A 16,390-nucleotide genomic window follows, 5' to 3' on the forward strand; every position below is an offset into this window, starting at 1 on the left:
TAACTGGGCTTCAAGAACTCAAAGCCTGAATACAGAAAGCCCTTTAAGTCGGTTACGGCGTCGTTTTGTCTTCGTTTCTTTTAGAAAAACCGAAAAAGCTTATGAACAGAGTTGCAGAAACAGAGAAGAAGGAGAAGAAGAAGAAGAAGAAGAAGAAGAAGAGATGGATCATTTTGGGGGAGGAGGGAACTGGGCAATGATCCCCAACATTCAGCCCCACAGTAATCCCGCTACTCCCTCCAACTCCAATCAGGATCATCTGTTCCTTCACCAACAGCAATTCAATCCACAACAGCAGTTTCACCACCAATTCAACCAACCTCAGCCGCCGCGTTTCCAACAGCAACAGCAATCGACGCCTCCGCCACAGCAGCATCAGTCTCTCGCCTCTCATTTTCACCTGCTCAATGTAATTATCCGTTTCTTTTTCTCAATTAATAGTTTTTTTGAGGGTATACTATTAGGTTTATATTTGGGGATTTTTCATTTTATTTGAATTCAATTTGTAGCTGGTGGAGAATTTAGCTGAAGTAACTGAAAACGGGACGAGGGATCAGCAAACTGATGCTCTGGTTAGTTGAATTCAGTTTTTTATTGTTCAATTGAATTTAGTTTAGTGCTTTGATTGTGTTAGGAATGTTTAGTTGAATACTAGTTTATAGAATGAATAGAAATGTAGCATGTTACTGATTTGGGTGTTGTTTATGTGTGTTTATTGTGAAGGTTAGTGAGTTGAACACACAATTTGACAAGTGCCAGCAGCTTCTGAACTCCATTGCTGGCACAATCAAAACTAAATCAACTGTAAGTTTCATTTTTTACTATAATGTTTGCTAATACCTTTTGTTCATGTTTTGGGGAAAATAGTATTCGAAACTGATGATGGTGTGTGTGGATTGAATGTAATTCTTGTGAAGTTGAAAAGTTAAATTTCAAGTCTTGGTTTTGATTCTTCTAATCTATGGTATCAAAATGGGAATGAAAGTTAAGGGATTCAACAGCTTCTGTATAAAAGTCACTGATTGATGATTCTTAGAGATGAGTCTTTGACTAACAATCCGTGCCTCACGAACTTAACTTGTTGGTGGCGACAGACTCTGGGAGAACAAAAGCGCAGACTAGAGGAAACCTACAACCTTCTGGCCGAACGAAGGTTTGTGATAACCTCTCATCCCTCGTCTTATAACAATCTTTCATTGTACAATCAAAGAACGGTTCTTGTTAACTTGCTGAATGACGAATCTATACAGATGCTCATAGACAAATGCGGAAGTAAGATATAGACCTGATATGCTGAGTTTCGCTTGTCCTTTTGGTGTTTAATTTCAGGGATCTCATTTCAAAGTATAGGAATTCGGTTGAGGAGATCATCAGTTCTCAGATATGAGCTCTATGTGGGAATGGCCTCATTGTTACCATCCATTTCTTGACTCGATATTTGATGGTTTTTCACGTTATTCATGAGTTTGACCACGTAGAAAATTGTAATATGCTACTTTTATCTGTAAATTTTGGGATATTTGTTGGGTTTTTTTCGTGAAGGGAATACATTTTGTTGGTTATACTCCATTCTACGAAATACCGTTAGCAGTACATTTTTATAACACTGTTTTAAAGATGGAAAAGTTTTAAATTGGCCCATCACTTAAGAAATTATACTTCAATGTGCATCTAACTTTTCCACTTGAAATAAAAAAAAGTTGAATCTAGTGAAATACTATAATCAAATTGGAAACATTTGCACTACATTGAAAAGAACAAATGTGGAATAAAATTACGAGCAAAAGTAAAGAAATATGGAAATGCTTGATGTTTTATTTGATGGGTTATATTCGTAGTTTAGTGATTACAAATAATTAACTTCCTAGAATAATTTCTATATTTTTATTTTGGGACTACTAATCACAAATTTTATATTACAGCTGTCCCTCAATCCTTGAATTTCTCCCCACGCCCCATTCAACTCTCCACATTTTCCAAAGAGAAAATATGGGAGAAAAACACCAAAAAGAAAGCCACAATTCAATCAAGAAACGTAAAAATCCCCTCCCCCATTTTCCCTCCCCGCCGGAGCCGCATCACCCCCACTCATATAATAAGCCATGCAATCCCCCAACCACATTTTGCACACCACCAAAACTCCCATCAAAAACAACAAGACCCTCACGCCTAGACCTACCAACCCCGCAGCCGCCCCGTCTCAGCCGCGCAGCCACGCCTCCACCACCCAGGCCTGCGCCGCCTGCAAGTACCAGCGCCGCAAGTGCGCCTCCGACTGCATCCTCGCCCCCTACTTCCCCCACGACCGCCAGCCCCAGTTCCTCAACGCCCACCGCCTCTTCGGCGTCAGCAACATCGTCAAGATCGTCGCCGGCCTCAACCAGCCCGAGAAGGACCACGCCATGCGCACCATCATCTTCCAGTCCGACGCTCGCGCCTCCGACCCGGTCGGCGGGTGCTACCGGATCATACGCGACCTCGAGCACCAGATAAGCCTCGCCAAGGCTGAGCTCGAGATCGTCCTCCACCACCTCGCCCTCTGCCGGGCCGCCGCCCAACAGGAGGGCCCCCCACCCGAGGACGACGACCAGGGGTGGCGGGAGCCGTACGGGACAGAGGAGGAGGTCGCGGCGGTGGAGGATTTGAACTCGTGGGGCTGCATGGGCGTCGCACATGCGCATGCGGAATCTACGTCGTCCTCGTTTCCTCACGATGATCATCGCCATGCGAGAAAATGCTCTTTGGAGGAATGCAATGACGATATGATCAGACCAATCTTCGATCGCTTGGTCTGCGACGACGGGAGAGACGACGAGTTCGAACTCGACTCCGATGGGAATATCATACCGAGGTTCGTTTTACACATAACGATAAACTCACATACGTGCGATGCATTGATGAAGTAAAATACGAGATGCATTCTATGATACGAATTCTCAACGTATGACTGCTGCAGAAACATTACAAACTCACCCGAGAAGGCTGCGATCAAGGAAGACGACGAGTGTTTCTCGTACATTCAAGACCACCAAGATTTGAAGGCTGCAGCCACAATCTTCAGCCTCACAAATTGTGATCTATGATGAAACTCCCAAACAACCAGTTATGTAGGTATAGTTAGTAGCAAATATGTACAATACTTTATGTTTCTTTCTCTTCAATTAAAGCAATGAAATTCAGATATAATATGCAGCACCATTTTCCATATCCCAAAAAAAATCTCAATAATGTGTGTAAAGTAGTAATTTCCTGCTGAAAAAAACACAAAGGGGCTGTTTTTCAAGTTCATCTAACTACAAAGGATGAACATTGACCCCCTAACCCTCACTCCATCTAGCGCAATGTCCGAAAAGAAAAGAAGAAACATATAGTAAGAACGATTCCCAGCAGTGTTCGACCTGGGTTGCTTGAATCGCTGAATGAATGTACCATTTGGTGTTTCTGGCAAGGACACACAAATCAGTTTAGTACATTGCATCCATATTTGGGACGCGGTTTTTAAGTGGGTTTTCCGTTCCTTGGGCATCGATAACGGCTGCCTCAGTTGTGGTCAACAGCAACGATACACTGCATGGATGTAGGAATGGGTTAGTGAAACAACAAACAATTTGAAGGTTAATAAAAACATGATAACTGATATTTCACCTGGCCGCATCTTGCAAAGCCGTTCTAATAACTTTTACAGGATCTATAATTCCAGCTTTCACCATGTCGACGTACTGACCTGCTCAGGATAAAGAGAGGAAAGCAGAGAATGAGAGGGACTTGTATGTTGTAAACTCATGCATATGGTCATGGTGGGTAAAAGACTAAAAGCTAACATCCTAAAGATTGTAATACTGAAGCAAAAGTGAGAGGCAAATGAAGCTTGCACCATACAAAATGTTTTCTATTGTCGAATTTACATAGCCAATCCCTAACATAAATGAACTGGAGTTGCAAGTGCTACCAACTTAAGGATACAGACTAATATCATTGCTTAGGGCTGCAGAACAATATAAAGCTATATGTTCACATATGCAACCAGACAATAACATGGTGGCAGAGCTCATCCTTTAAAATTTCAAAAGATTAGGAGCCATTGGAGACAAACCTTTAGCAGCATCATAGCCGAAACTGGGATCATTCTGTTCCTGTAGTTTTCCAATAACTAGTGCCCCGTCAGCACCGGCATTTGAGGCAATGGTCAAAGTTGGTGCCTGTTAACCAAAAGATATCACGAAAAAAATTAAATCTTTGTAGTAGTAACAAGGAGTGCATGCAAACAATCAGAGAAAGAGAGATTAAGAGGCTACACCTTAAGAGCATTCTCTATTATTTCGACTCCTCTTTTTTCATCTTCGTTCTTGGTTTGCAGATCTTTTAGAATTCTCGTGGCATACAAAATGGCAACACCACCCCCTGCAGAATCATGAATCATTGGTGTTCAGACGAAAGACTATCTACCTGAACTTCCGATTCCACCTTCAAAACTTAATATAAGAAATTTACCAGGAATGATGCCCTCTTCTACAGCTGCTCTGGTGGCATTCAGAGCATCCGTCACTCTATCTTTCCTTTCTCCAACTTCTGTTTCACTAGCTCCTCCAACCTGTGAGAGGAAAATGAGGACTGGAAAAAGAAAAGCATAGACTAGAAGCCTGCATAAGCAGCAGCCTCTGGATTATATGACTGTGAGTAAAAATTGAACCTTGAATACTGCAACACCACCAGACAACTTTGACAATCTTTCCTGTGTTTTCTCCTTATCAAACATTGCACTACTCTTCTCAACGGCAGTTCTTAACTGTAAGATAGAAACAGTTGGTACAGCTTTAATAGTGTATGCAGTAGAATGTTGTTATTCTTCAAACCGTACATAGTCTATTTTGTGCTATTATCATTTGACTCCATTATGCATTAAGGAAGCAACATGTGATAAGTTTTTCAATTGTTAATAGATAAATAATGCTTGACTTAGCTAAAGTATACAGTCAAGAGGTTCCAGTAATTATATGGTAAAAATGCAGGTAATAAGGGACAGTTGAGGTTTCAAACAAGTAAACATGGACCTTCCTACATCATTATAATAGAGAAAAAAAATGTAAGTACAGAGTTATCCGAGTTATCAATAACTCGATGAATACCTGCTCACACCTCTCCTCTATCAGCTTCTTGTCCCCACCCCCATGTAGAATTAAAGTGTCGTCAAGAGATACTGTGACCTGCTCCAACGAAATAGAACACGACAAATAGAATTCTAATCACCAGAAGTGAACATGCAATCTCCAATTCTTCATGTGACTTAGCCAACCTGTTTAGCAGAACCAAGCATATCAAACTGAATTTTCTCTAGACTCATTCCTTGTTCTTCACTAATGACCTGCAGCAATCAAATCAAGTAGACATAATAAGCAAATTTAACCAAAAACATTATAGGTGTGACAGCTTGCCTCACCTCCGCTCCAGTTAGAATGGCAAGATCTTCTAAATTTGCTCTTTTGTTATCCCCAAAACCAGGAGCTTTCACAGCACAAACCTAAAATACACGAGGAATAGAATTTATGACATGAATAATGCAACTAGTCAGCAAAATATGAGAGCTATGTGAAATCTACTCTAAGATGAGAAATGTGAAGCGAACTTGCCTTCAATCCTGCACGATGTTTGTTGATTATAAGCATAGAAAGTGCCTCACTTTCCACATCTTCTGCAACTATCAGCAAAGGGCGACTTCTCTGTCAAAAGAAAAGTCCCATGATGAAATCTTCAATCAGAAAATTTCCTCAATAGAACTACTATTGTAATTAATTACTACATTTATCATTTGTCTTCTTACATCTAAATTTTTTTCATATAGGCAACATAAATTTCAACAACATCTGATTTTATTACCTTTAAAGCAAGCTCCAAAACTCTCACAAGTGCGGTCATGTCTGAAATTTTCTTCTCATGAATTAGAATCAAAGGATTTTCAAGCTCCTGTTTACATAAAAAAATGACTTATACGTCCACTCAGCAAATAAGAGTAGCAAAAGAAATATGTGTCCACATATTTCCGGGATAAATTATTACTTATCTGTACTTACACATTTCCGGGTCTTTGAGTCTGTAATAAAATAAGGAGATATGTATCCACGGGCAAGCTTCATCCCCTCTACCACTTCTAATTCATTATCCATGGTATTCCCGTCCTGCAGACGTCATATATTATACCTCACTATCCATCCACCCACTGAAAGAAATATCTGACATGAAGAGTAAAGCATACTAACAGAGACGGTAATAACGCCTTCCTTCCCAACTTTCTCCATAGCCCTAGCTAAGAGCTCACCAATCTCGCGCTCACCATTTGCAGAGATCGTGCCCACCTTAAATTAGATTACACCAGTTAGCAAGACAGTATAAGAGGAAACAACATTTGTACAGTGAAAAACCAAAATAAGCATAATCTGTTAACTTTTACCTTCATTGCTAGAAATTCGTGAAAAACATGTAAGTTGGAAAGATGTGCATACATAACTCATGCATGTCCCATTAAACATTGTTACCCTAAACCTTTGGAGGGCTAAATAAATGAAAGTTATACGATACACTCAAGCTGGTGTGGATGTACTGATGGCCTATGCACTAGTACATTTGAGCATTAAAACTAGTTGAGCTTAGCTACACACCATTCCAGATATATTCATTATGCAATCACCTGTGTAATTTCTTCGGGTGTGCTAATCATGATTGCTCTGCTCTTCAAGTCAGCAATAACAGCCTCAACAGCCATGTTCATACCCTTGCGTAAGTCCATCACACTTACACCAGCAGCTACTGATTTGCAGCCTTCTCTGAAAATTGCCTGAGCCAAGACAGTCGCACAAGTAGTACCTGACAATACCAGATAAAGAACTCAGCTCTCGAGACATCTGGTGTTTAATAAGATCTGTTTGATAAATCACCATTCGGATCATTCACAAATAAAGCTATAACGAAAACACCATAAATCTGATGTTAGCTAGGATCACAATGCAGTATGAAACAAGGAACTAAGGAGGAAGCAATCAGAATGTCATATTGCAAAGCAGCTGAGATCACGCACTAGTTGTAAAATGGAAATCATTGGAGTAATAAAATTAGAAACATATACAAATACATGATTCTTTTGTAACATGAAGCCAAGAGATTACCATCGCCAGCAACACTATTAGTTGCTTTCGCAACCTGCTTCACAAGATTTGCTCCAAGATTTTTGGCATTATCAGAAAATTCAATGCTTTTAGCTACCGTGACACCATCCTTTGTGACCTTGGGATTTCCTTTTGTCTCAATAATTACATTGCGACCCTGCATAAGATTCGCAGCACAATTAGTAACACCGTGTCGTCAATGTTCTATGCAGGATCTTACAAGATCAGTCACAAACAACATCAGAGTATCGCAGGGATGTTCTAGTTAAGGACATAGACTGCCATAATAGTATGAGATAGCACTTCATAGCTAGATTAGCAGATGTAGAAATTCACATAGCAACATGATTTTCCCTTTCATTCAATTTTAGCTAAACCATAGTTACCTTCGGCCCCATTGTCACTTTTACAGCATCAGCGAGTTCATTAACTCCGGCAAGCATTGCTGCCCGAGCTCCATCACCGAAACAAACATCCTTGGCAGCGTAATTTCTGCTATAGATAACCCCACTCCGTACCTTCCCACCCAATCATTCCACCAAAAAGGTTAATACCACATGTTTTATCCACATATAACAGTAACAAATAATCAATAAAACACTGAAGCCCCAAAAATTATTCACATTTACCAGATTTCTCGAAGCAGATGACCTGTAAACAAAATCGTTGAGCAAGTATCATCACTAAGAGTGAGAACATATTTCAAATTTCTGAAAAAAAAACACAGCGGTAACAATTTCTGCTTGCGTCTAACCTTATTGATGAAGCAACAGCAGCTGCACCGATCCTGTACATGACGATTCTAGCAAAATAATAGCAAAATTCGAAGGAATTTTAGGCCGGAGAGAAAGACGTCTCAGTAAAAATGGCAGCTTGGAGATTTTGGGGTCTAGGGTTTAAGCTTCAATTAATTAGAAAAGGCATAAACCTCTATATCTTTTTACCTTTCCTTTTTTATTTGGTCTGATTATTTTTATTTTCAAGGATCTTTTCATGAATTTATAAATCTTTGCATTTGTATATATATGTATCTTTGGAAATAATAAAATTACTCCACAAACTATTGACTTAGTTCATCTTTGCACGAGTTTTAACAATTATTGAAGTGTATTATGTTGAAATGAGGTGAGATCCCAATTTTAGTAATTTAATATGAGAAATAGTATTAATTTATCTAATAATCTATATGTAACAAACTAAAGTATTCAATGCAATTTCATTTCAAGTTAACTACACACAAATTCAAAAGTAATTAAAATCGTCACACTCTTTTGGATAGAAAAATTGATCGTGATGTTAAAAAAATAAGTACGTTTATATCATAAAATTATTAAATTAACATTTTCAATATGAGGTACGAAACGAGATAACCGAGAATTTTTGGGTCTGAATGGTAATATAAAAAATTAAGGACTTATTAATAGCAATTTTCATAATTTAATTTTCTGGAAATTGAAAATCTTCTGACCCTTTTCAATTTACTTTCACCATTTTTGCCGAAAAATTTCATCTTTATTTGTATGCAATCAAACGAAGCTCATCCCAGAACCTTCCACCAAGTAAGCAAACCATCTTTTGCCAATTTACGGTAACAATTCTTGTTCCAAATTCCGTAAATTTAATTTGGGCATTACCCAATCCTCGAGCTTTATTAATCGGTTTTCTTTCAATTGGGTATTTACATTTCTGTTAAACTCTAATTGTAGGTGAATTTCATGTTAATTTTTAGCCGTTGGTAGAGAAATTTGATTATAGCTTTAGTATTTGTTGAAAAATAAGGAAATGGAGGCAAGCAGCAGTAGTGTTCTAGTGAATTCCAACTTAGAGCCTAGGGATGATCTTGAATTCGACACACACGAAGCAGCGTACGCGTATTACAAAGAATACGCGAAATCTGTAGGGTTCGGTACAGCTAAATTGAGCAGCCGTCGCTCAAGGGCTTCGAAAGAATTCATCGATGCCAAATTTTCGTGCATTAGGTACGGGAATAAGCAGCAATCGGATTATGCTGTTAACCCGAGGCCTTCTCCGAAGATAAGTTGCAAAGCTAGCTTGCACGTGAAGCGTAGGCCTAATGGGAAGTGGCACGTTCATAGCTTCGTGAAGGAGCATAATCACGAGCTTTTACCGGCTCAATCGCACTTTTTTAGAAGCCATAGGATTGCTGATTCTGCCAATGATGCGAAAGTGAGGAAGAGGAAAGTCCCTGCGTCTGTGTTGAAACAGTATGGCGCTTATCAGTTTTTTGACAATGTGATCCGGAATCAGCATGACAGGGGGCGGTTTTTGAGCTTGGAAGAGGGCGGTGCTCAGGTTTTACTCGAGTTTTGTTCACAAATGCATGAAGAGAATCCGAAATTTTTCTATGCGTTGGACTTCAATGAAGAGCATCGGTTGAGAAATGTGTTTTGGGTTGATGCTAAAGGCGTGGAGGATTTCACTTACTTTGGTGATGTGGTCTCGCTCGACACGACCTATTTCACAAGCAAGTATAGAGTTCCTTTGGTTCTTTTTGTGGGAGTGAACCATCACATCCAGCCGACGTTGCTTGGTTGTGGGTTGATAGCAGATGAGACGTTATATACGTTTATTTGGTTGATGCAATCGTGGTGTTTGGCGATGGGTGGACGAAGCCCTAAAGTGCTACTCACCGACCATAATGAGGCTATCAAAGCTGCTGTAACTCTCGCCTTTCCAGAAACTCGTAATTATTTCCATTTGTGGCACATTCTGGAAAGGTTACCGAGAAGGCTTCAGTTCCGTAACTGCTGGCATGAATCTTTCATGGGGAAACTGAATAAATGTTTGTATAGATCGTGGAACGAAGAAAATTTTGAAAAAAGATGGGGGAAGTTGACTGAAAGATTCAATATTCAAGAGGATGAATGGTTTCGGTCCTTATATGAAGATCGGAAACTCTGGGTGCCTGCGTTTACAAAAGATGTTTCTTTTGCTGGGTTGTCAGCAGCTTCGAGGTCTGAAAGCTTGAACTCTTTCTTTGATAGATACATCAATGAGGAAACTTCTTTGAGAGATTTTATCGGGAAATACGAATCGATTCTTGCAGACAGATATGAAGAGGAGGCTAAAGCAAATTTTGATGCATGGCATGAAACTCCAGAGCTGAAGTCACCTTCGCCCTTCGAGAAACAAATGCTGCTTGTTTACAGTCATGAGATATTCCGGAAATTTCAAACGGAGGTTCTCGGAGCAGCGGCTTGCCATCTGAAAAAAGAAAACGAAGATGGTCCAACTGTAGTGTATGGAGTGAAAGACTTCGAAAATAATCTCGATTATTTGGTGGAATGGAATGAGCTGAAATCCGATATATACTGTTCTTGTCGTACATTTCAATCTAAAGGATATCTCTGCAGGCATTGTATCGTAGTTCTCCAAATGTCCAGTGTCTTTAGCATACCGTGTAAGTACATACTGCAACGTTGGACAAATGCTGCCACGAGCAAAATTCCACTAAGTGAAAAATTGGATGAAGTCCAAGCTAAGGTCAGACGTTACAATGACCTTTGTCGACGAGCTATAATACTGGGGGAAGAGGGTTCGTTGTCGGATGAGAGTTATAACAATGCAGTGGCTGCAATAAATGAAGCCCTCAAACAATGTACGATAGCAAATCAACCAAACGTTTCTGCACCTCTCGCCATACTAGGTGTTGGAGGCGCGGACCATAACGTCACCATCACATCTGGACAGCAGGTGCTGCCTACGGCTAAAGTGATTGATACAAGTAAAGGTTCGAAGAGGACGGATTTTGGGAAGGAGGCTGCAAGCAATGACGGGATGACTGGTAAAAAGGGGAAGGTTGGTATCCTATCCATTTGTTTACTCTTTTTTGTGATGGTCACTTACTAATCTTGCTTTTCTTTATGCACGGATCAGGTGCTGTTGGAGCCTCCAATAACTAATATCGGAACTCTTGCCATTTTTCCGCATATGGTACTCTTCATCTCTTAATCGTGATTTTGTAATTATATTTCTTTTGTTCGTGAAAAAGAAGCGTTCCTTTCTTCTGCTAATCGTGCAGAAGTTTGAGAAATGTTCAATACTTTATTGCTCAATTAAGTACATTCATATATTCGTGAAAAAGAAGCGTTCCTTGAATTTATCATTGTGTTCGTTTCCTGTTCTTGCCTGCTTTCTGACTGAAGTTTTAAGGATAAAATTACGATTTTCTGTCCAGGATATGGCCGGTCCCCTGGATTATCCTGCTCTGTACCCAAGATTCCTCACAACGTTATTAAAAGGCGACGAGATGTCCAAGAGAGGCGTGGAGATGCTGGCCGAGATGTTGGAGGAACCAAACTGAAGGTACGAAGGTCATCTAGAAGACATTTGGAAACGAAGACAAGTTTTTTCGTGCTCAAATGTGCATAGGTATTTCATATTTCTTTCAATCGAACTTGCAACAAATTGATTTAGATGAATTCCTTGAACTGGTTCCGCGATGTTCATAACCTTGAAGGCATCCTACCTTCATATTTGTTGATAACTGTATTCTTCTTTGAACAGTCTCATAGCTCACAGATAGCCTCTCCTTTCATTTCTGATGACGGAAGCACGCCTCTGGCTGTATGGATGCTGAGACGACATCCGTTCAGATGCAAATTCTGCGTGCTGCAAAAAACAGAGGGGATGCTGCTGCTTCGTCGTGGCTAGACCGAGCCCAGGTTTGGAAACGGGTCGTCTGCTGCTAGAAAGAGGCATTTGGACACGTTCAGAAAGTGGCACGGCGCGCTCTGCTTGTTGCCGTTGCATATGTGCTTGTAACATATGTCGACAAAGGTGAAGTGTGTTACCAACTGAGATGTGCTTCGTTGTCGATTGATTTTGATTAATTGGAACTTGGAAGATTATGTGTCAATGGACCAATGGCACACACACACACTCTCTCTCACTCATATATCACATCACACACTCTATCACAATAAAAATATAGTTTTGTATTTATAGAAAAACCAAAGCATATTATCACATGCTTTCCTTAATGTTGCTCAAGTCTTAACCAACTTGTCCTTTTCATATTCTATTGATTCCAATTCCAAGCGGTCCTTATTTAAAAATGACCCATAAATAATTCAATTACACTTACTGACACGTCAATAAAATACTAGTACAAAATTGTTATGCAAGGACAAAGGTTGTTTGAAATGATTTTTAAAATAAATTTGGATCAATATTGAATTGAAATCAGGAAAACTAAGTTCTACACTAATTTAACGAAATTTCCCAAAATAAACTAATTAACTCTCTTTACATTACGTGAGAATAAAAATTCTATCTTAATTAGTAACAGTAATACTAATCAGTTTATTGTGACTTGAGAAACTATCGTGCTGTAAAAAAATAGTGTATGGCCATGTGGTAAAAAATTAGGTATTGCTATAAATGAAAGTAAAAAAATTAGGTAATGAAAGTTCAATAGTATTTTTTTTTTGTACGCATTAAAATAATAAAAATGAACTAGTTAGGCGTCCCTAGTGTTGCCCACGGTTCACGAACCGGCGGTTCCGGTTCGGAACCGCCGGTTCCGGTTCGGTCGAAGGCGGAACCGGAACCGAACCGTGAGGCTATTTCACGGTTCCGGTTCCGGTTCGAAAACCGGCGGTTCCGGTTCCGGTTCGGAACCGCCGGTTTTTCCGGCGGTTTAGGCGGTTCCGGTTCGGAACCGGCGGTTTCGCGGTTCGGTTGTATTTTTTTTTTAATTTGAAATTTGGATTTATACAACAAATTGGAACAAGACAATGTATACTTCAAATAGAAATACGGCGAATAAGGAAGAAATGATATCTATTTTATTGAGTTTGAGTTGTAACGGACAACGATATATTACAATTTACAATATGTATACAACTATACAACATACAATAATGTAATATAAATTTGAAATTTGGACTTATACAATAAATTGGAACAATATAATGGATAATTTAAATTGAAATAAGACGAATATGATGAAAATGATATCAATTTTATTAAATTTGAGTTGTAACGGACAACGATACATTACAATTTACAATACATATACAAGTATACAACATACAATAATGTAATATAAATTTGAAATTTGGACTTATACAATAAATTGGAACAAGAGTACAAGACAATGGATAATTAAATTGAAATAAGACGAAGAAGGTGAAAATGATATCAATTTTATTCAAATTTATATTACATTATTGTATGTTGTATACTTGTATATGTATTGTAAATTGTAATGTATCGTTGTCCGTTACAACTCAAATTCAATAAAATTGATATCATTTTCATCATATTCGTCTTATTTCAATTTAAATTATCCATTATCTTGTTCCAATTTATTGCATAAGTCCAAATTTCAAATTTATATTACATTATTGTATGTTGTATACTTGTATACATATTGTAAATTGTAATGTATCGTTGTCCGTTACAACTTACAACTCAAACTCAATAAAATAGATATCATTTCTTCCTTATTCGCCGTATTTCTATTTGAATTATACATTGTCTTGTTCCAATTTGTTGTATAAATCCAAATTTCAAATTAAAAAAAAAATACAACCGGAACCGCGAAACCGCCGGTTCCGAACCGGAACCGCCTAAACCGCCGGAACCGCCGGTTTTCACGGTTAACCGCCGGTTTCCGGTCCAAAAGCCGCCGGAACCGGCCGGTTTTGCCGCTGAAAAGCTGCCGCCGTCAGCCCCATCCCTGACGCCTTGATTTACGCGCCCGAACCGGCGGTTCCGCCGGTTAACCGGCGGTTCCGAACCGTCCCGAACCGCCGGTTCGGTGACGGTTCCGGTTCGAAAAATCATGAACCTGAACCGGACCGCGACCCGAATTGCGACGGTTCCGGTTCGAAAAAATTGCCACGGTTCCGGTTCGGAACCGGAACCGGTGGGCATCTCTAGGCGTCCCTACGTTTCAACCAAATTGTTTTTACAATTCAATAAATTTAATTTCCACCGACGCTTGCACCCACCTACTTTACGCACCACAAAATTAAAAGTGAGAATCGATTTTTTATATAATAATTGCTTTTATTATTTAGATGATTTATAACGAAAAAGTGAAATGTTAGATATACCATGAAATAAAACAAAAACAATTCGACGTTAACTTTAATTGCTTTTTCACCAACGAGGCAACAATTAATTAATCATTTTACTGTTTTCCTATTTTTAGCAAAGTGTAATTAATCTAATAATTAACTTTTTCATAAATTCTAAATCTAGCAGACATGTAGACAAATTTATTAACTCCTTATGACAATCTGACACAAATGAAATCTGATCTCCAACATTTTACTCGAGTAAAGTCAATTTCGAATTATTATATTCAATGAGAGATAAAAATTAATTCAGCAATTAATATCACAAATTCCTATATTTTTCAGCTTCAAACAAGACTTTTTTTGTAATTTTATAATTCATTATCCCACAATTAACGCCAATTTATAGGTAAATATTAATCACATACATCAAATTATGAAGAAATAGTATTAATAACTAATAAAAAATAATCTCGAAAAAGAACTAAGAATAATAATACTATGTATATATCAAATCCTAACAGCTATAATTTACCAAATCCAAAAAAATTAGCATAATTAAACAGAAAAGAAAAAAATCCAAAAATAAAAATCACACCTTATTCAACAATTCTGCTCAAACAGTCCATTTGATGATTTTTATCCTTGGATCGACCTTGCATTTCACGTGCGAAGTCGTCGCCGACGACGCCGTTTTGCCAGCGGGGATCGAGATTTTAATTCCGTCGCAGGTAACCCTAATTTTGAGATTCTTCGTTTTAATTCCCCCAATTTTGACCTTCAATTTCGTATCCAGCTGAATCTTCAGCGGCAGGCTCTTATTTTTGAAGCTTGATTTCAGCTGCGAAGTGTCGGATCCGTCGGGGATTTGGTTTCTGGAGCTCGAAACGACGCTTCTCAGCGTCGTGACGTTCTTCTTCCCCTGAGTGAAGCCGGCGAAGGATCCGTCGGCGATGTCGAGATCGCCGGAGATGAATTTGACCGAGATCGCGTCGTACAAGAAGGTGATTTTTTTGTTAGGGTTGCGCGCGGTGATGGAGAGATTGAACGAGGAGGCGAGGGAGTTTCCGGTGAGGTTGAATCGGGAGAGGTAGAGCGAATTGACGGCGAAAGAGGGGCGCTGGGGGCGGTAGAGGACGTAGAAGGCGGCGGCGGCGATGGCGGCGAGGAGGAGGAGGATGAGAATAGTGAGAGTCGACCAGAGGCAGCACGAGCAGCAGCAGCTGCGGCGGCGGCAGCGCTTCGGCGGCGCCTGCGGGCGGTAGGCCGGGCGCGTGGAGTTGTAGAGCTGCGCCTTGTTCGCTGGGAACGAAGGGTTAGAATCGCCGTTCACCGCGGCGGGAGCGGCGGCGCCGCCGTTGGCGGCTGGCTTCGCTGATGGATACACTTTGTCGTTCATCTTTTCTCTCTCTAAATTATGAATTTCTTTTTTTCTTGTTATAGCATGTTATATGTAGTCCGGTTCTGTTTAAAAAATTATTATTAAGATATAATCCATAATTTAAGGTGGAATGATTATATAATACTCCATTCATCACCATCAATTGTCACGTTTAACTTAGCACAAATTTTGATATATGTAGTGAAAATGGGATGAAAAAAGTTTATGGAATTTGTATCCTAGTGGAATGTGGTCCATTATTAAAGGTAATAGTGTCAATTAATTAAGGACGGATTGAAAAAAATTGATGTTAATTAATAGGGGACTGAGGGTGTAATGACTTATAATCATTTTTTTCTATTAAGTTCATTTTACAATTTAATTCTAAATGAATAATTATATAATAATTAATTCTTACAATTTAATTTTAAATAAATAATTATATGATAATGAGTTATAGCAATTGAACGACGATCATTTGGATGTAAAGGTATAGATTTGAGGACAGTGTTAGAGCATTTTGGAAGAATATACACACAAATTTAGTGTAAAATTGAGTGTTGACTAGTGTGTGTACTGTGTGGGGAGAGAGAGAGCTAATAAGTAATTACGATTAATTACAATTAGTGACTGTAATATTACGAGGGCTGCCTTAGGTTAATATGTTGACCAAAACCTAGTGAATTCATTAATTAGGTTGATGGTGAACGTCGAGATTAGCACTATTCTGGGAGTATTAAATTAAGTTGCCAAAAAAATAGTTTGCGTTTTCATAATTATTTGGGGATTTATAAAAGTTAATG

At 39.0% G+C, this 16,390-nt stretch overlaps 5 protein-coding genes across 9 annotated transcripts; 3 read left to right on the forward strand and 2 right to left on the reverse strand.

Annotated features, from left to right (window-relative positions):
* LOC121767488 (mediator of RNA polymerase II transcription subunit 9-like) lies at positions 1 to 1,562 on the forward strand. The gene is made up of 5 exons (XM_042163757.1): positions 1 to 409; positions 510 to 572; positions 724 to 804; positions 1,095 to 1,153; positions 1,330 to 1,562. The coding sequence occupies exons 1-5, from the start codon at positions 164 to 166 to the stop codon at positions 1,385 to 1,387; spliced, it is 507 nt and encodes a 168-aa protein (XP_042019691.1). The 5' UTR covers positions 1 to 163; the 3' UTR covers positions 1,388 to 1,562.
* A 540-nt stretch (positions 1,563 to 2,102) lies between these two features.
* On the forward strand, positions 2,103 to 3,083 carry LOC121768598 (LOB domain-containing protein 31-like). The gene is made up of 2 exons (XM_042165128.1): positions 2,103 to 2,851; positions 2,957 to 3,083. Exons 1-2 carry the CDS (start codon positions 2,103 to 2,105, stop codon positions 3,081 to 3,083), a joined length of 876 nt encoding a protein of 291 aa, XP_042021062.1.
* A 92-nt stretch (positions 3,084 to 3,175) lies between these two features.
* LOC121769017 (chaperonin CPN60-like 2, mitochondrial) lies at positions 3,176 to 8,112 on the reverse strand. The gene is made up of 18 exons (XM_042165656.1): positions 7,912 to 8,112; positions 7,787 to 7,808; positions 7,544 to 7,675; positions 7,158 to 7,314; positions 6,683 to 6,858; positions 6,255 to 6,350; positions 6,069 to 6,173; positions 5,875 to 5,961; positions 5,628 to 5,717; positions 5,438 to 5,518; positions 5,294 to 5,362; positions 5,127 to 5,204; positions 4,691 to 4,786; positions 4,492 to 4,591; positions 4,298 to 4,401; positions 4,094 to 4,199; positions 3,646 to 3,724; positions 3,176 to 3,567 (listed from the first exon to the last, which is right to left on the reverse strand). The coding sequence occupies exons 1-18, from the start codon at positions 7,950 to 7,952 to the stop codon at positions 3,465 to 3,467; spliced, it is 1,722 nt and encodes a 573-aa protein (XP_042021590.1). The 5' UTR covers positions 7,953 to 8,112; the 3' UTR covers positions 3,176 to 3,464.
* Positions 8,113 to 8,617: 505 nt separating this feature from the next.
* Positions 8,618 to 12,194, forward strand: LOC121767170 (protein FAR1-RELATED SEQUENCE 4-like). Of its 5 annotated transcripts, none has more exons than XR_006043049.1 (5): positions 8,618 to 8,716; positions 8,864 to 10,976; positions 11,055 to 11,111; positions 11,356 to 11,549; positions 11,685 to 12,194. XR_006043049.1 is itself a non-coding variant. In XM_042163376.1 (5 exons), exons 1-4 carry the CDS (start codon positions 8,678 to 8,680, stop codon positions 11,479 to 11,481), a joined length of 2,262 nt encoding a protein of 753 aa, XP_042019310.1. In that variant the 5' UTR covers positions 8,627 to 8,677; the 3' UTR covers positions 11,482 to 11,483; positions 11,685 to 12,194. The 5 variants fall into 5 exon arrangements, 1 of the variants encoding a protein (XP_042019310.1); XR_006043048.1 differs by having other exon boundaries at positions 8,624 to 8,745; XR_006043046.1 differs by having other exon boundaries at positions 8,627 to 8,716; positions 8,937 to 10,976.
* A 2,497-nt stretch (positions 12,195 to 14,691) lies between these two features.
* LOC121766393 (NDR1/HIN1-like protein 13) lies at positions 14,692 to 15,710 on the reverse strand. The gene has a single exon (XM_042162684.1). It carries the CDS (start codon positions 15,603 to 15,605, stop codon positions 14,823 to 14,825), a length of 783 nt encoding a protein of 260 aa, XP_042018618.1. The 5' UTR covers positions 15,606 to 15,710; the 3' UTR covers positions 14,692 to 14,822.
* Between the last annotated feature and the right edge of the window lie 680 nt (positions 15,711 to 16,390).

The sequence above is a fragment of the Salvia splendens genome, chromosome 15 (genome assembly GCF_004379255.2).
Source record: "Salvia splendens isolate huo1 chromosome 15, SspV2, whole genome shotgun sequence".
NCBI lineage: Eukaryota > Viridiplantae > Streptophyta > Magnoliopsida > Lamiales > Lamiaceae > Salvia > Salvia splendens.

Coding starts and splice junctions, on each gene's coding strand:
- LOC121767170 (XM_042163376.1), top strand. CDS start 8,678: ATGCAATCAAACGAAGCTCATCCCAGAACCTTCCACCAA. Junction 10,977..11,054: donor TGACTGGTAAAAAGGGGAAG/GTTGGTATCCTA, acceptor TGCACGGATCAG/GTGCTGTTGGAGCCTCCAAT. Junction 11,112..11,355: donor TTGCCATTTTTCCGCATATG/GTACTCTTCATC, acceptor TTTTCTGTCCAG/GATATGGCCGGTCCCCTGGA.
- LOC121769017 (XM_042165656.1), bottom strand. CDS start 7,952: ATGTACAGGATCGGTGCAGCTGCTGTTGCTTCATCAATAAG. Junction 7,809..7,911: donor GCTGTTGCTTCATCAATAAG/GTTAGACGCAAG, acceptor TTTTGTTTACAG/GTCATCTGCTTCGAGAAATC. Junction 7,315..7,543: donor AAGTGACAATGGGGCCGAAG/GTAACTATGGTT, acceptor AATCTTATGCAG/GGTCGCAATGTAATTATTGA.
- LOC121766393 (XM_042162684.1), bottom strand. CDS start 15,605: ATGAACGACAAAGTGTATCCATCAGCGAAGCCAGCCGCCAACGGCGGC.
- LOC121767488 (XM_042163757.1), top strand. CDS start 164: ATGGATCATTTTGGGGGAGGAGGGAACTGGGCAATGATCCCCAACATT. Junction 805..1,094: donor CAATCAAAACTAAATCAACT/GTAAGTTTCATT, acceptor TGGTGGCGACAG/ACTCTGGGAGAACAAAAGCG. Junction 1,154..1,329: donor AACCTTCTGGCCGAACGAAG/GTTTGTGATAAC, acceptor GTTTAATTTCAG/GGATCTCATTTCAAAGTATA.
- LOC121768598 (XM_042165128.1), top strand. CDS start 2,103: ATGCAATCCCCCAACCACATTTTGCACACCACCAAAACTCCCATCAAA. Junction 2,852..2,956: donor GATGGGAATATCATACCGAG/GTTCGTTTTACA, acceptor TGACTGCTGCAG/AAACATTACAAACTCACCCG.